General features: G+C 52.5%; 1 protein-coding gene across 3 annotated transcripts in view; it reads left to right on the top strand.

The window, feature by feature from the left end:
- The first annotated feature begins 287 nt into the window (after positions 1 to 287).
- INTS1 (integrator complex subunit 1) overlaps positions 288 to 17,378 on the top strand; it is a 43,567-nt gene continuing 26,476 nt past the window's right edge. For 2 of the 3 annotated variants that reach the window (XM_090023145.1, XM_090023148.1), the window contains exons 1-25: positions 288 to 682; positions 838 to 1,034; positions 1,245 to 1,382; positions 2,138 to 2,297; positions 2,711 to 2,816; positions 3,058 to 3,244; positions 3,345 to 3,490; positions 3,790 to 3,931; positions 4,340 to 4,516; positions 4,919 to 5,027; positions 5,457 to 5,577; positions 6,369 to 6,446; positions 6,953 to 7,110; positions 7,876 to 7,972; positions 8,350 to 8,441; positions 10,544 to 10,604; positions 10,987 to 11,184; positions 11,493 to 11,622; positions 11,820 to 11,999; positions 12,091 to 12,240; positions 12,723 to 12,902; positions 13,056 to 13,160; positions 14,094 to 14,261; positions 14,361 to 14,472; positions 15,620 to 15,781. In XM_090023145.1, coding sequence (XP_089879271.1) covers positions 334 to 682; positions 838 to 1,034; positions 1,245 to 1,382; positions 2,138 to 2,297; positions 2,711 to 2,816; positions 3,058 to 3,244; positions 3,345 to 3,490; positions 3,790 to 3,931; positions 4,340 to 4,516; positions 4,919 to 5,027; positions 5,457 to 5,577; positions 6,369 to 6,446; positions 6,953 to 7,110; positions 7,876 to 7,972; positions 8,350 to 8,441; positions 10,544 to 10,604; positions 10,987 to 11,184; positions 11,493 to 11,622; positions 11,820 to 11,999; positions 12,091 to 12,240; positions 12,723 to 12,902; positions 13,056 to 13,160; positions 14,094 to 14,261; positions 14,361 to 14,472; positions 15,620 to 15,781 — 3,703 coding nt within the window. In that variant the 5' untranslated portion in view covers positions 288 to 333. The remainder of the gene's footprint in view (positions 683 to 837; positions 1,035 to 1,244; positions 1,383 to 2,137; positions 2,298 to 2,710; positions 2,817 to 3,057; positions 3,245 to 3,344; positions 3,491 to 3,789; positions 3,932 to 4,339; positions 4,517 to 4,918; positions 5,028 to 5,456; positions 5,578 to 6,368; positions 6,447 to 6,952; positions 7,111 to 7,875; positions 7,973 to 8,349; positions 8,442 to 10,543; positions 10,605 to 10,986; positions 11,185 to 11,492; positions 11,623 to 11,819; positions 12,000 to 12,090; positions 12,241 to 12,722; positions 12,903 to 13,055; positions 13,161 to 14,093; positions 14,262 to 14,360; positions 14,473 to 15,619; positions 15,782 to 17,378) is intronic. The other variant, XM_090023146.1, reaches the window with a different exon arrangement.

The raw sequence follows: 17,378 nt of genomic DNA, 5'->3' as shown, positions 1-17,378 counted from the left end.
GCGGGGGGCACAATGGACCTGGCCTGCGGGGCTGGCGGAGGGGATCCCAGTGCCCCAGGATCACACACACACACCTGCCCCCCTTGTCCTCCAGGCTCTGCCAGGGCCAAGGAGCCCTCCCTCCTGCACAGCCTGCAGCTCCCACCGCCGCCCACCAGGTGTCGCTGCAGGGGGAGTGCACGTGTCTCTCCTCCGGCCAGATGGACTTTCCCGGTCGCAAGGGGCTCTGTGGCAAGCGGGACCCGGAAGTTCCGCTTGTGTTTTGCTTCCGGGTGAAGGCGAGAGGGTGGACTTCACGTCCGGCGGGGTGCAGCCTCCGCTTCCGGCGCCGACATGAACCGGGCGAAGGCGGCGGGGGCGCGGCGGCCTAGCGCGGCGGCGAAGCCCTCGGGGCACCCCCCGCCCGGCGACTTCATCGCGCTGGGGGCCAAGGGCGCGGGCGGCGAGGCCAAGGCGGCGCTGCTGAAGCCGGCGGCCGGGGGCGGCCTCCCCCTGCCCCTGCCGCTGCCCCCCGAGCGCAAGCGGGACCCGCCTGCCGCCGCACTGCCCGGTCTGGCCAAGCGGCCCAAGCTGCCGCCTGCGCCGCCCCTCAGCGCGCTGGGCCGCCTGGCCGAGGCCGCCGTGGCCGAGAAGCGCGCCATCTCGCCCTCCATCAAGGAGCCGTCCGTCATCCCCATCGAAGGTGCCCGTCCCCGGAGGCGGCGGGAGAAGGGCGCAGTGGGGGCAGCTGCGGGTTTAGGGGGGTGTCCCTCTCACCCGGGTGTCGCGGAGAGGGGGTGGGTGGAAGCGCTTGCGTCCCCCTCGCCGCATCTTGACCCTGCATGTTTGCCGCCATAGTTGTCCCCACAGTGCTGCTGGACGAGATCGAGGCGGCAGAGGCAGAGGGCAACGACGACCGCATCGAGGGGGTGCTGTGTGGGGCTGTGAAGCAGCTGAAGATGAATAGGGCCAAACCTGACACCACCCTGTACCTGAGCCTCATGTACCTGGCCAAGATCAAGCCCAATATATTTGCCACCGAGGGTGTCATCGAGGTGAGGAATGGGCCGCGTGACCGGCGCTGCGAGTCTCCGAGAGGGGGGCCTCGCATGGACGTGGGATTGGCACTGCCAGCCCATGTGTGCAGTGGGATTTGCTCAAGTGCTTTTGTGGCTCAAGCTGCATGGGCTTCCTCGTCTAGCCTCTTTTCCAGCTGTTATCTTGTTTCCCCAGAGGGTGTAACTGTAACACATCCTGTCTCTCAGGCGCTGTGCAGCCTTCTCCGGAGAGATGCCTCCATCAACTTCAAAGCGAAAGGGAACAGCCTGGTGTCGGTCTTGGCTTGTAACCTTCTCATGGCGGCTTACGAGGAGGATGAGAACTGGCCAGAGATCTTTGTCAAGGCACGTGGGAGTCTGGTGGGCTGAGGGCTGTCCTGCTGGCTGTCGCCCCGTGCGTGGGACTTCCTTGCTATTCCCGGCACAGGCAGTGCAGTGCCTGGCGTGTCCTGTAGCTGGTGGAGGGGAGAGTGGGACACTGCCGCAGGGAGATGGGGAGGCGGCCTTGTGAAGAAGGGACAGGCATGCATTGAGGCCTCTGGCTAAGTTCAGAGGTAGGGGGACATGATGTCTGTTTCTCAGAGGAATACTTTCCACCCTAGAGCATTAAGAGCTGAAGTGCTGCTGCCTCCTGCTCTCCTTTTACTCTCACTTGTCTTCACCCCCACGAGACTCCCCGCTTCCCTTCTGTTGTGTGGCTTTGGGTAAAATATTCCAGGATCGCTGTCATTGGCAATGGGATTACAAACATGAGCTTGCATTGCTTGAGCCCAAGGATCCAGTCCCCTGGGTTGGGGGCTGCAGGTGCCTTAAACCTTTTGATGTGGCTTCCTTCAGAGAGTGGTGACTCTGCGGTCAGTCTGCTGGCCAGGCACCAGTCCAGCGAGTTGAGGTTCTGCTTTGCCACAGCCTTTCAGTGACTTGCTAAAGGTTGTCTGTCTTTGTGCAGTGGGGACCACCCTTTCCTGCCCCATGGCACATCTGTGAGGGTGAATGTGTCCTGGGCTGTAAAGTACTGTGATTGTGCTGCAGCTGGGCCCTGCCCAGTCCTCAGACAGATCTCGGTGCACTCACGTTCTGGGCATCTCACTCTCTGGCAGGTGTACATTGAGGACTCATTGGGGGAGCGCATCTGGGTGGACAGCCCTCACTGCAAGACCTTCGTGGAGAATATCCAGACAGCATTCAACACTAAGATGCCCCCAAAGAGCATGCTGCTGCATGGGGAGGTTGGGCGCAGTGGAGGTGACCTCAGCGCTGGTGAGGGGGCACCTGGGCAGCACAATGAAGAAACTTGGTGGAGGGGGTGGACCCTGAGAGTCTAGGGACAGGCTGAAGGGGATCTAGGCAAGGCCTTATCCAGGCTAGGGTCCTGCTGGCCTGTCCCATTTGGTGTACCTTTTCCCTGAGAGACGACAGAGCCAGAGGGGTTGGCAGAAGGCAGGCAAAGGAGGGGATTGGTGGTTCCTCCAGGTAGTGTAAAGCACTGGAGAAATGTGGAAAAAGAAACCAAGTGATGGATGAGCCCTGGAGGAATGTCCCTCGGTGCTGGTCAGAGGGGTCTTGGGGAAGGCAAAGGCAGTGGGTTGGGGTGGGGTGGGGCATCCCCAGCACTGGATCTGTGGAAGCAGTATCAGCCTAGGTAGTGACAGCATGTGTTGGCCCATCTGCAGGGAGTAGCCCCCACCCCTCCATGCCAGAGGAGGAGGACAGCCAGAGTGAGCTACTGATTGCAGAGGAGAAGATGAGCCCAGAGCAGGAGGGACAGCTTATGCCCAGGTACAGTGCTTGCTTCTTCCCTGTCACAGCAGTGATGCTTTCTGCCTTCAGCCAGACCTAGTCTGCCAGCAGCACTGCTCAGTAACTTCAGTGTGGCCTGGACTGACTCCTGTACGGCCAGATATCCATGCTGCCTACAGCAAGAACCCCTGTCTGCAGACTTTGAGGCATGACAGGTGCATTGGCAGAGGGCAGTGGGGTTGGGGGTGGGAGTCAGCAAGACTGGTCTGTCTTGGCTCAGGTATGAGGATCTGGCAGAGAGTGTGGAAGAGTATGTCTTGGACATGCTGCGAGACCAGCTCAACCGGCGCCAGCCCATGGATAATGTGTCCAGGAACCTTCTTCGCCTGCTAACTGCAACCTGTGGATACAAGGAGGTGCGGCTCATGGCTGTCCAGAGGCTGGAGATGTGGCTGCAGAACCCAAAGGTGAGTGTAATGGGAGTCCAGCCCTACAGGGCCACAAGCATCCAGCTCTGGCATCTGTGACAGTGGCTGACCGGTGACCATTCCTGCTGTTCCCTCATAGCTGACCAGACCAGCCCAGGACTTGCTCATGTCGGTCTGCATGAACTGCAATACTCATGGCTCTGAGGACATGGAGGTCATCTCCAACCTGATCAAAATCCGCCTCAAGCCCAAAGTTCTTCTCAACCACTATATGCTGTGTGTTAGGTAAGCAGGCAGCGAGGGGCATGTCAGCATCTTGCAATCAGGAGGGTGCCAAGGGGCTTACAGAGCTGTTTGGGAGGGGGGATATATGACCTTGCGGAAGCTGATTTTGGGGCGTGTAAAGTAACAAGTATTGGTAGAGGTTGGTGATCTGGAGATCGGCCAGCAGGTCCTAGACATACTTGGTGCTTTTCCGTTCTGCTTGTGCGTTTTCTGTGAACTGTGAGACAGGGCCCGTGTACCCAGCAGTGAGGATTCCCCAGCCTGGGGTTGCTCTGACAACTCTAGCCTTCCCCCTGCAGGGAGCTGTTGAATGCGCACCGAGACAACCTAGGCACCATGATCAAGTTTGTGATTTTCAACGAACTTTCCAACGCAAGAAACCCCAACAATATGCAGATCCTGTACACAGTGCTGCAGCACAGCTCGGAGCAAGCACCAAAGGTAGGGGCGGCTGCCTGGCTGGACTCCTGGACCCTGTCTTTCTCTGTCCAAGGGATAGAGGGACTCAGCCAGACCTTTACTGCAAGGAGAGGCTGTAAGATTCCTCTTTTGGAAATCTGAGTCCCAGATGTGTCTGAAGCTGGTGTCCATTGGTACTTTCCTGCTCCCACATACTCCAGGTGTCTGGCTTTGCCATCAGTGCAGCCAACATGTTGGTGAGAAATGTTTTGGAAAGCAGCTTTTCTCTTGGAGCCCTTCAGCAAATTCATTCTAGCATTACTGTGGGCTGAGCAGGTGGCACTGATGCCAGCAGGGCTTCAACGTGTCTTGTCCATTTGCCCATGGATGCTGACAGTTGATGCTGGGTGCTAATGAGTTTCTCCCTGTGTCCCCTTCTGTGTGCCCCAGTACCTGGCGATGGTGTTTCAGGATCTCCTGACTAACAAGGATGATTACTTGCGGGCCTCACGGGCGCTGCTGCGAGAGATCATCAAACAAACGAAGCATGAAATCAATTTCCAGGCCTTCTGCCTGGGTCTCATGCAGGAGCGGAAGGAGCCTCAGTACCTCGACATGGAATTCAAGGTATCGCACCTCGTCTCTTTCTCACACAGCGGCTGATTCTCCTGGTAGTGTCCAGAGGAGACTCACTGAGGCATTCTCCCTTTGGTGGCTTGACTCCCAGCCAGGTCTCCTGACCTTCATTCCATAGCTCATGCATCTTCTTGCCTGTACCCCTGTGATTCCGCCCAAAAAGCCACATCCTGGCTGCCTAGCTTGTCTGCTGGTGCTTACAGTTCAATGACAGGCGCTTCATCCCTCTCCCCTTCTTTGTCTGTCCTGTCTTGATGCCTCCTGATTGATACTTGCCATCATTGCCGCCTCATCCAGCTTGATCTTCCAGGCAGCTCTAGCAGCTCTTTTCAGTTGGGTCTTTGCCTCTGGGATGCAGCTGAAATACTGCTGACCCCATTGTTCTTCCCTTAGGAGCGATTTGTCATCCATGTAACAGACCTGTTGGCTGTCTCCATGATGCTCGGCATAACGGCCCAAGTGAAGGAGGCTGGGATTGCATGGGATAAAGGAGAGAAAAAGAGTAAGCCTGGGAATCTGGGGTCCTTCCCTCAACAAGGGGTATGTGCAGTATGCATCCGGCTGGCACTGGGGAAATAATGTGGCATCTGGGCACAGAAAGAGACTCCTAGATCCTGCAGGGTAGAGCCACATGAACCTGCTGTTGTGTGCTGGGGAGCACTGGAGGGACAGTAAATCCAGTAGCTGGTGAATGACTCAGAGCAGTGCTGCTGGTAACAGGGGAAGGGGACTACCAGGCTTGCTTGCCCATGGCAGCAAATGCTGGTGGGTGTGTGGGGTAGCCTCACAGGAGGACTCATCAGTGTAGCTGCTGACCCACTGGGACCACATGCTTGCAAAATGGCTGTTCCTGACAGCCAGCCTGGAACTCCCATTCTTCCAAGGGGCTGTGAAAAAAACGGAGCTGTAACATACCAGGTGTTTATTTCAGATCTGGAGGTGCTGCGCTCCTTCCAGAACCAGATCGCCGCAATCCAGCGAGATGCTGTTTGGTGGCTCCACACTGTTGTTCCGTCTATCAGCAAACTGGCACCAAAGGACTACGTGCACTGGTAGGAGGGTCAGCGAGGCGGAGGCATTACCTAGTAAAGCTCCCCTTTTCATTCTTGTCCTGCATCATTGCTGAGCTTATAGCACATGTTCCATGGTGTATACGCTGGGGGGGGGATCAGTTCTTCCCCCATATCACTTAAGCAGCAGAAGCACTGTCATCACCCCGAGAGAGGGCCTCAGACACAGCCCCTTTGCCAACAGCAAATATCAGTACAAACCTTTTCCAACTGTCTTCTCTGTTCAGCCAGCTCTCAGAGCCAACTGGAGAACGTCCACAGTAGTAATAATCCAGTAATGCTTTCAGAGAAAGTCTTCTGGACATTGTGGGGCTTTTGATCTGATGCCTGGTTCTTCAGCTGGAAAGCCGTGTATGTGGCAGTGACCAGATAGTATGCTCTTGTCTCAGAGTGCACCCTTTGAAGAGGGATTAGATAGTTCACAGTATTGGTAACAGATCAGAGGGTTCAAGCTCGGTTTGAGCTGGAGCCGGTAGTAGCTGAAACCTGATTCTGTCTGATGGCTGTCAATGGTTCCCATGGAGGTATCACAGACGCATAGTTCACACCACAGTCGCCACTGCTATTGGTACCAACTGCCCCTAGGTAGCTGTAGTGGAACAGCCCTCACCAGAGCAGTAGGTCAGATGCCCACCAGCAACCCCAGCTGTGCGGTGTCCTGCTGCTGGCCATGTAACACATGTTCTGAGGTAGCTTCTCTAAGTTCCCAAAGTGGGTATGTGCAATGGGCTGCAGGAACAGTTACTGTCCTCTTTGTTAATACCTTTCTGCAGCCTCCACAAGGTGCTGTTCACAGAGCAACCAGAGACATACTATAAATGGGACAACTGGCCCCCTGAGAGTGACCGCAAGTAAGTGTGTGCCCAGCTGGGGTGCCCTTGGCAGAGCTTTGGCAGCAGGGAGTGGGGGAAAGACTGGATGCTTTGGGTGCTTAGGCTTTTGTATGCGTCTTGGAGACATCTGCTCTGATTTGATTTTCACAGCGCATTGCAGCGCCCTTAGGCTAGGGATTCTCCAACCTCTGGCTTGCTCTCTTCCTCCTTCACGCATCCCCTGAGCCAGGCAGCTCTCAGTGCTGCTACACGTACAGGGAGAGTGGTGATGCATCCTGCTCTGGGTAGCTGAAATCTGCCCCAGGCAGCAGAGTGCAGCTGCAGGTGGTCCAACCAAACTGAATGCTAAAGGCAGTTTGTTTCAGGGTGAGATTAAAATGTGGGGGGAGTCGAGCAACTCCCTGGCCTTTGAGCAGAGCTGTGGCAGATTCTCATTGGTCATGCTGGTTTCCTGTCTGAGCAGCACTATCAGGTGAGGTCTCTGTCTGGCAGCAGTACCCACTGACTTCCTTCTCTCTCCTCAGTTTCTTTCTTCGCCTCTGCTCTGAGGTTCCCATCCTGGAAGATACGCTCATGCGAATCCTGGTGATTGGTTTGTCACGGGACCTCCCCCTTGGCCCTGCTGATGCTATGGAGCTTGCTGACCACCTGGTGAAACGGGCTGCAGCTGTTCAGGCGGACGGTAGGATTGGGGTGTATGTGAATAGTTCAGTTGCATTCATCTACACCTTGTACGATGGTGTACTTGTTTATCTCCCCACTCCTTATTCGTGTCTCAATAACAGACTTAATTTTGACCTCCAGAATGACTTACAGATTTTGTCATCTGTGTCAAACCTGATAACTGCTTTCCTCAGGAGAATGCCTTTGTATTATTTGGGCTGGTTGGGTCACAGATAGGAGCATTGTCAAGAAAAGTCTAATCCAAATCCTCCCAATGTACGTGGGAAAAGCTGAGCAATAATACTAAACATTCCAGTGAGGCCATGCCCAAATGTAGAGCGACAGCTGCTGTAAATGCTTGTTTCAAGTATTGAAACAGTCTGTTATAAGTCAAAGGAACGTGTGGAAAGTTAGGCATCAAATCTAAAATGCATTTGAACTTTTTCTGAACTCCAGGGGCAGAACAGACATAACTAATTTTCTAGGTAATTAAATCTGTTCACTGAAAGCAAATAACTGGTGTTGCATAAAACAATACTTTTCCCTAAACAAGAATTTAAACCAAGCTTTAGCTGTAAAAGTCAATATAGCCTTAATTATAGAGCTGCTATTGACTTCTCCCTCCACCTCACTGTGATGTTTTTGTTCCTAAAATCGTGTGATGCCATAAAAACCTGTGATCCGAGACTTTGTTAGTCTCTACCTTAAGATCTATTACCTTGTAGCTTTAAATGACTTTCAGTCCAGGTCCCCCATTTACACTTCTCTACCCTTTTCTATTTAGATGTAGAGGTCCTGAGAGTGGAGAGAATCCAGCTGATTGATGCAGTCCTGAACTTGTGCACTTACCACCATCCAGAGAACATCCAGCTGCCAGCAGGGTAGGGTCATGTGTATAAGCCTGTATATGATATTTTAGCCCCTTTTCATGCTGTTGCTGGCAAGATGGGCCCCCAGATGTAAGACACTTGTTTTTGCAGTGTTACAATACAGACAAGAGTAATGGTACCTTCCTCAAGGTCTCATTCTGTTGGGAAGTCCTTCAGAGCACAGGGAGGATCAATAACAGTGGAGAAGCTCTGGGTCCTGTCTGCAGTTGGTATTTGAGGCTGCCTCTTCCAGTTCTCTGTCTGCGCTCACCTGAGAAGAGCACTGAACTGGTGTGTCTGCAAGGCAATGATACCACATATAAATGGCCCAAGGCTGAGCAGTAGTTCTGCATGCAAACAATAAACCTTCTGGAAATGGCTTTTTCCAGGTATCAGCCTCCAAATCTAGCTATCTCTACTCTCTACTGGAAGGCGTGGCCTCTTCTCCTCGTCGTGGCTGCATTCAACCCTGAAAACATTGGTGAGTTGGAATGCCATCAGGCTGCAAGAGTCTGTTACAGGGTGCTTTGTGCTAGTCTTGCTGTCCATGCTGAGGGTGCATGTGGGGAAGGCTGAAGTTTACTCTGTTTACTCAGTGGTTGTGCATTTCATAGTTTCATAGTTTCTAGGGTCGGAAGGGACCTGAACAGATCATCTAGTCCGACCACCTGCCATGGCAGGAAAGAATACTGGAGTCAAACGACCCCAGCAAGGTGTTCTCTAACCTCCTCTTAAAAACCCCCAGGGTAGGAGCCTGCATCACTTCTCTTGGAAGTTGGTTCCAGACCCTAGCCGCCCTGACCGTGAAGTAGTGCCTCCTGATATCTAACCTAAACCTACCCTCTGCCAGCTTGTGACCATTATTCCTGGTCACTCCTGGCAGTCCTCGGGGGAACAGTGACTCCCCCAGTGCCTGCTGATCCCCCCCGACTAGTTTATAACAGGCCACAAGATCCCCCCTCAGCCTTCTCTTTTGGAGGCTGAACAGGTTCAGGTCCCGTCGCCTCTCCTCGTAGGGCCTGCCCTGCTGTCCCCTAATCATACAGGAGTGGCCCTCCTCTGGACCCTCTCCATGCTGTCAACATCCCTCTTGAAGTGCGGTGCCCAGAACTGGATGCAGTACTCCAACTGCGGCCTGACCAGTGCCGCATAGAGGGGGAGGATCACCTCTTTGGACCTGCTCGAGATGCATCTGTGGATGCATGACAAGGTGCAGTTGGCCTTCCTAGCTGCCTCCCCACATTGCCGGCCCATGTTCATCTTGGAGTTAGTGATGACCCCAAGGTCCTTTTCTGCCTCCGTGCTGACAAGAGGGGAGTTCCCTAACCTGTAGGTATGGTGCTGGTTTTTCCTCCCGAGGTGCATCACCTTGCACTTGTCTGTGTTGAAACCCATCCTATTCTCATCTGCTCACCCTTGTAACCTGTCTAGGTCTGATTGTAGCCTGTGCATCCTTCTAGTGTGCCCACGTCCCCCCACATCTTAGTGTCATCAGCAAATTTGAACAGGGTGCTTTTTACCCCCTCGTCCAAATCACTGATGAAGATGTTGAACGGCGTGGGCCTGAGGACAGAGTCCTGGGGGACCCCACTGCCCACATCCTTCCAGGTTGCGAAGGACCCATCCACTACCACCCTCTGGGTGCAACCCTCCAGCCAGTTGGCTACCCATTTGACTGTGTGGGTGTCTACACCACAGCCCCCCAGTTTCTTAATGAGAACGGGGTGAGAGACAGTGTCAAAAGCCTTCCGGAAGTCCAGGAAGACTATGTCCACTGCTACCCCGGCATCTAATGATCTGGTGATCTGATCGTAAAAGGCCACCAGGTTGGTCTGACAGGACCTGCCACTGATGAGCCCGTGCTGGTTGCCCCTAAGCATGCAGTCCCCTGCTGGCCCCTCCTGGATGTGTGCCAGAATAATTTTCTCGAACAGCTTGCCTAGGATCGAGGTAAGACTAACTGGCCTATAGTTTCTCGGGTCCTCCTTCCTACCTTTTTTGAAGATGGGAACTACGTTGGCCCTCTTCCAGTCTTCCGATACCCCACCAGAGCACCATGAGTGCTCGTAAAGCCGTGCCAGGGGACTTGCAATGACCTCAGCCAGTTCCTTTAGAACTCTAGGGTGGAGATCATCCGGACCGGCTGACTTGAATACGTCCAACCCCTCCAGAAGCTCCCTAACTAAATCCTCGCTAACCTGTGGCCCAGGTGTGCCTCCCCCGGGGCCCGAGGGGGGCCCAGCAGGGAGGTGGCTGTTCTGGTCCCTACTTAGGAAGACGGAGGCAAAGAAATCATTAAACATGTTAGCTTTGCCGTCTGGTGTGATGACCAAATTTTCCAACACGTCCTGCAAGGGCCCCACATTACCCAGGACCTTCTTTTTACCCCCTATGTATTTAAAAAAGGACTTCTTATTGTCCTTGGGTTATAAGAAGTGGATGGGAAGGGGTGGACTTGTCTAGAGGGGAAGCACAAGCTAGAAACCATGCTAGCAGCTGTCTAGAATGTTGGTGGAATGTGTTGCGGTGGGAGTAGACAGCGGGGCTCCAGTCCCCTGACTGTTGTTTCCTCTTGTGTTGCAGGTTTTGCTGCCTGGGAGGAGTACCCCTCGCTGAAGATGCTCATGGAGATGGTTATGACCAAGTTAGTTATGTCTTTCAGTTTATTTTCACTGTTAGACGCAGTTTTTTGAACCAAAGCTACAGTGGACCAGTTCCTTTCCTTCTCTCCCACTTGGGAGGGAAGATGGGATTGTGGGACAAAGCTTGCCAAAGTGAATTCTGTGGGATGGCAGCTGTGGTTGAGCCTAGAGAGAGAGGGACCTCTACAAGCAGCGGAGCCAGGCTTTGCACAGGCCGGGGTGGCAGTGGGAAGTGCTTTCTTGGCAAGCCATCATACCCCTGCTCGTTTGGAAGACCTACTGGCATTTTCACTGGCTGTGGGAAATAGAAACATTGCAGCATTTTGACTCTTTGACCTTCCTTGAGGTTCTGGGCTGAGCAAGTAACTCTGATTCTTCTTCCAGTAATTACTCCTACCCTCCCTGCACCCTAACGGATGAAGAGACCCGCACAGAGATGATTAATCGCGAGCTTCAAATCTCTCAGCGGGAGAAGCAGGAAATTCTGGCATTTGAGGGTCACTTGGCTGCTGCGTCCACAAAGCAAACTATTACAGAGAGCAGCAGCCTCTTGCTGTCTCAGCTGACCAGTCTGGACCCACAGTAAGTAGCCTTCACACTGCAATTGGTCCTGCCCTAGCATCAGGACTCACAGGGAGGAACAAAGCTGAAGTTCTCATGGGGCTGAGGAAAAAGCCCAGTGTATGAGCTTTTGGGAAAGAGTCGGGGGAGAAACGGGACAGTATTGGCCAGAGTGAGTGAGGAGCTGTAGGGCAAAAGAACCAGGGCCCTTCCACATAGAGTACCCCTGCCTTTCCCTTTTCCCCAGCATGTGCACATCTTTTTGCAAACTCTGCATCTTAGTGAAGGGGCAATCAGCCATGTGCTTGTCCTGCTTGTGTCTCTGGCAGGGGCCCCCCACGCAGACCTCCACCACATGTCCTGGAGCAGGTGAAAAGTCTCAATCAGTCCCTGCGCTTAGGGCACCTCCTCTGTCGCAGCCGCCACCCGGACTTTCTACTCAACATCATCCAGAGGCAGGTGGGTTTCCTGAGGTCCTGGGAGAGTCGCTGTGTGGCTGGGAGGAAGCATGGGAGCAGCTAGAGGGGCCTGAAAATGGTTCGTTTCTCTTGGTCACATCTTGCTGCAATCTGTGGCAGCCTCTTGCCAATTGGGCGTGTGAAGCATGTGGGATCCTGGTTCCACCAGCTTATTGTTGTCACTGTCCTCATCCCAAGGCCTCCTCCCAGTCCATGCCATGGCTGGCAGACCTGGTGCAGTCCAGCGAGGGCTCCCTGGATGTCCTTCCGGTGCAGTGCCTTTGCGAGTTCCTGTTGCATGATGCTGCTGATGAGTCTGCCTCTGGTGAGGAAGAGGAGGAGGGAGAGAGCAAAGAGCAACGTGCCAAGAAGCGCCAGGTGAGGGGCCCCTGCTCAGTTCCAGGTCAGGTGTTTGTAAAGGGCCTGGTTCCAACTTGCTCTTACTGGATGGGAATGTGTCTCTCCACAGAGGCAGCAGAAGCAAAGGCAGCTGTTGGGGCGTCTGCAGGACTTGCTCTTGGGCCCCAAAGCTGATGAGCAGACAACATGTGAAGTGCTTGACTACTTTCTTCGGCGCCTCAGTTCATCCCAAGTGGCCTCACGTGTTCTGGCCATGAAGGTGAGAAGAACAGGGTGCAGCTGGTTTAGGTTTTCCAGAAGCAGTGGGCAGAGCCCTGCCAGTGGGCTTCTGGCCACTCTGGGGCTTGGTAGATCTTTTTAATAGGGCTCCCATCTGTATCTACAGTGCCTTTTGAGCTAAGATCCAATGGCTTTCTCTACCCCCATGTTTGTCTTCAAACTCTTCCCTTCTGTTTCCTGGAGCTTTCATATTGGCTGTACCAAAAAGAGCTAACCTCTCTGCTCCAAGCATACCTTTCTGATTATGGATACAGGACTTAGCTATCCCATGTGTGAAGTGTATGGTTTCTTTGGTTGCCACTTAGATGTAAATAGCTGATTTCTGATTATTGCAGTGGGATGGCATTGGGGACTCTTTCCATTCGGGGGGGGGTGTGTCTTAGTTTATAGTTCAGTTTTGGAACCATTTTCTGGCTGTGTCTTTATGTATATGGGCTTTATCTGTTGGGTGTCTGCCTGCAGGGCCTGTCCTTGGTGCTGTCAGAAGGGGGACTGCGCGATGGAGAGGAGAAAGATCATCCTATGGAAGAAGACTCTGGTGACTCTGAACTCCTGCAGGGGTATCAATGGCTGCTTAGGGATTTACCACGCCTGCCGTTGTTTGACAGTGTTAGGGTGACTACAGCTCTTGCCTTGCAACAAGTAAGTACAAGTAGGAGCAGCCAGAGTGGGTGTACTTGTGGAGAAGAGTGGCCTGCTCAGAGGGTCTAGAGTCTTCTGTCCTCTTGGAGCTAAACTGAGCCAGAACAAGTGCAAGCAGGTGTAACTTAATAGTGCTCCTCCTTGTCATTCCAGGCTATCCACATGGAGACTGACCCTCAGACCATCAGTGCTTATTTGGTATACCTTTCCCAGCATGCACCAGTGGAGGAGCAGGGACAGCACAATGACCTTGCTCTGGTGAGAGCCTGGCAGGGGGCCTCAGAGGGTAGCACCTTGATCCCAGCAGCTTTCTGCTCTATAATTCCTTGCTGCTAATGAGCTATACAAGCTACCCACCTTGTGGTGGGGATATACAGAGGCCTTTTTGATTTGCATTTGTCACAGAAGTTAGATGGCATGCGCATGTCAGATCTGGGATGTAGGTGGCAAATGTGAGAGTATGGGTATAATGCAGCTGCTGAGGTGGCCAGCCCTGGGTATGTCATGGTAAATGCCTGGCAGTTAGGATCGTGCTAGGATAACAAACATCTCGAGACACTACGCTTTCTGTAGTAACCAGAACAGGACACCTGAATTGTTTTTCTGTTTTGAGTCATTGTTGGCCTCTCTGGTACCTGGCTATTTGTGGTAGTTACCCTGCCTATAGATTTTTCCAGGCTGCTTTGCTGCCATTTTCTCTTCTTTTCCCTTGTGCTTTTGTTCATTTGGGATATGGGTCCCCTAGAGAATCCCCTGAACTGCCTCTCGGTGTCTAACAACCTCCTGGGAAGCTGTGCAGGGTGGATTAATTGTCCCCTCTCTCTGGGTCCAGTGCCACGTCTGTTGTTGAAAGAGTGAATACTGTGAAATCCAAGTCTGCCAACCTCATGACAAACCTTAAGCCTGATAGATCTTCCCTTTGCCATTGTAGAGCATGGGAATGGGGATGTGTTGGAGCCTTATAAGGAAGAAAAGAAATTTGGGCCATGTCTTGTACTGTGGTGAACATTTCCTCTGAGTACGGTTGTGTGCATAACCCTGTGCCCTCGTGTGTAAAATGGGACTTGAGGGTTAATCTGGGGCAGGGTCAGTTGGATTAAGATTTTTTCCAGCAACTGAAGCCCGAGGGAGGAGATGACTGCATGGGGCAGGCGCCATGGAAAGGCTTTTATGGGTGTCCTGTCTCTGCAGGATGTGGCCAGGCTCATCGTGGAGCGGTCTACCATCATGTCCCACCTCTTCTCTAAGCTCTCCTACTGTGCCGAGTCGGACGCAGTGCTGGTTGCTCTGCTCTGTGTCTTCTCTCACTACATTAGACGCATGCGCCAGAGCAAGGAAGGCGAGGAAGTGTACAGCTGGGTAGGTCCTCCTCCCTGCTTCCCTGGATCCCTCCTTTTCTTCCAGCTGGCAACATGTCTCATTTCTCCACTTCCCTTCCTGATCTTTCTTTTCCGGCAGTCTGAGTCCCAGGATCAGGTGTTCCTGCGCTGGACCAGTGGGGAAACTGCCACGATGCACATCCTTGTGGTCCATGCCATGGTCATCCTGCTGACCCTGGGACCTCCTCAAGGTTGGTGATGTGGTGCTTGAATGATTCGTGGGAGTTGCTGGTCTGGGGCATGGATCTGGGGGTGCAGTCTCCCCTGCCCCACATCTGTAGTCAAGGAGCTATCTTTCTGCCTGTAGTCTCCTGGGGGATCCTGGTTAGGGTCTCAGACCAAGCAGTGTTCCGGCTTCTGACTATCTGCATCAGGTCTCACCATACCTCTTTGTGGCTTCTCCACATATCAATGCATGGTCTGTGGGAGGAGGGCACTTGCACTCTTCCTGCTGTTACTACCTAGTCTTGGCTACTTCTCTGTGTGACCCAGGGAACATGGACTTGGGAGCCAACCATGCCTCTTCCCCACCCCCCCTTTGTGGTATTAAGTGGTTTCCCCTCTGCTCTGTCAGACATAACAACCTGTGCATTATCCCTTCCTACGTTTGCCTTGGTGCCCTTCATCACCCCACAAACTCTGCATAGTGGAGGCAACTTTCAAAGACAAACAGATGCCTTCTGTTTCTCTTTCCAACTCCCATGTGCCTTTATGCCTTTTGAAAGCTCTTCCCAAGGGCCCTCATCTTTGGTCACATGCCTGCATGTTCAACCCTTCTTCCATTGCTGGCTATTTAAAATGTGAGCACCAGCAGTGAGACACCTGGCTGACAAGCCCCCTCCTTCCCCAGCAAGGGTTCCTGTTCCTAACTCCTGACTAGATGCAGCAATTAAAAGTAATTGGAAGGGGGAGAATGTAGCGGGGGGTGGTGCTCACATAGACCCTTTTTACTTGAGCATGTTGTGTGCCTTCTAAAATTGCCTAGGGAGCTCCATGTTACTTCTCTGTCTGGTTGATTTAAAATGTGTGTGTATATATATTGTGGATAACAAGCAACAGACAAAACAGTTCATGGGCTTTTGGGGTCCATTGGAATATTGTAAATCCACCTTGTAGTTCAGTAGGTATGTTTGAACTAGTAGCACCAAATCCTGCATGGTGCTAATTAGGAGCTCTCTCCTTGATCAGGTGACCCTTCTTTCTTCTTGGTGTTTAGTTTGTTTCCTCACTAGAGTAGAAGGGTCATGCAAAGAAATGGCCTGATGTCTGCTGAGAAGGGCAGGGAATATAATATGCACTCAGTACCCATGTAGAGTAACTTCTGTGCCTTCCTTTAAGTAGGGGACAGTGACTTTTACACCTTGCTGGATATCTGGTTCCCGGAAAAGAAGCCACTCCCCACAGCCTTTCTTGTGGACACCTCAGAGGAGGCTCTGCTGCTTCCTGACTGGCTCAAGCTGCGCATGATCCGCTCTGAGGTTCCTCGCCTAGTGGATGCAGGTGAGCCGAGCCCAAGGAACCTCCTGTGGGAATCCCTGAAGCTGAGGAAATGGGAAGGTTGTATCAGCCAGGCCTAGTGACTGGGAGCTCTAGTGCGTCTTAGCCCTTCTTGAGCCCGTGTATGATCTAGATCTGTCTGATGGGGATGCAGGTCACTGTTGGCCCCAGAGGGAACTTGAGTTTAGAGGGGACTATCTGTTAGCTACTTCTCATTTTTTCCTTTGCAGTGGACAGTCACTCAGCCTCCAGGCACAAGGCCCTGCTGCACTGGCCCGATTGCCAAAGGTTGTCCATCACACAGAGACTTAAGGAGTTGGGCCAGCTCATGAGGGGAGGCAAACGGGGCCTCTCCACCTACCCTTTAGTGCTGGTTTGTGTTGCCCACGTACAATTTCTTTCTCTGCTAAAAACATGTATTTTGTATGTGGGGGTCAGCAAACAGCATTTAAGGCTGGGGGGTGGAAAGAGGGAGGTAGGTCCTCACATCCCAGAAAGCTAATACTGGTGGGAAGTGAATAAACAGTAGCATTTAGCAGAGAACTGGGACTCGAAGGGAGACGAGCCTTCTTCCTTTAGGCCCCACTGAGAAGAGTGCAGCTCTGTTCATGCCTAGCTGACCCTTACTCCAGCTCTGGTAAGGAAACACTTTGGTTGTTGAAGTCTTGAAGTCTGTACTACCTGGCCAAAGACTGCGCCTTTCCATTTATTTAAAGGAAGTGAGGGACTGCAGAAACTCTATGCAAGGCCTTCCTTTTATCTATACTGGGGTGGCCAATCTGTGGCTGATACCACAGGTGACACAGGCAACCGCTGTATGTGATGCAGCAGATCGGGGAGCAAGCAACATGGTGGCAAATAAGGCAAGGATCAGAAAGCAGCGTAGTAGATCAGGCAAGGAGCACAGGGCAGGAAGCAGAAAGCAGAGGGCATCTTGGGTAGGGAGCAGAAGACAGAATAACAGATTGGGTAAGGGAAAGGGATCAGAGTAGCACTTGGGGAGGGTGTGGGGTTAATTTATGGCATGCCTGTGGAAAAAAAGGTTGACCCCCACTGAGGTATACCAAGTCCGTTTCTATGTCGTGGTTTGAATTAATTAGCTCACCTATATGTTCTCCAGTGTTGTATATGTTCCAGCTTGCATAACCCTGACAGCGTCTGACTTTGACCCAGCTTCTGGTTATGGTCATTTTTCTTATCACGTGGCTCTTCACTGCTCTCGTTATTCTTTGCATTTGGAGCTTTTGTCCCTTCCTTGCTAATGAAATGATAGTTCTCCATAACCAGTGATTGAATTATTCAATAATTCCTGCCTGCAGTCATCAGCGGATTGGGTGGAAGTTATTTTTAATACAAATGATCTGGTTCTTTATCAAATTAAATGGAAGATCAAATTAACCAGTGAGTGAATTAACTAGAAGATATAATAAGAAGAGAAATATGTGCAGAACAAAGGAAAGATGGCAAGCAGCTGTCAGTTTGGCTCAAGGCCTGCTACAGCTCTGTTAGGAAATATGTCACTGCTGATGCATCCCAGCGCAAAAGAATCAGCTAAGGGACATGTCCTTTGAATGAGGGATGCAGGTTTCTGACAGGCCTC

This window comes from Crocodylus siamensis, chromosome 12, assembly GCF_052110815.1.
Source record: "Crocodylus siamensis isolate JL-2025a chromosome 12, ASM5211081v1, whole genome shotgun sequence".
NCBI lineage: Eukaryota > Metazoa > Chordata > Crocodylia > Crocodylidae > Crocodylus > Crocodylus siamensis.
Note: the sequence above shows the minus strand (reverse complement) of the source record. Positions and strands in the feature narration are given on the sequence as shown.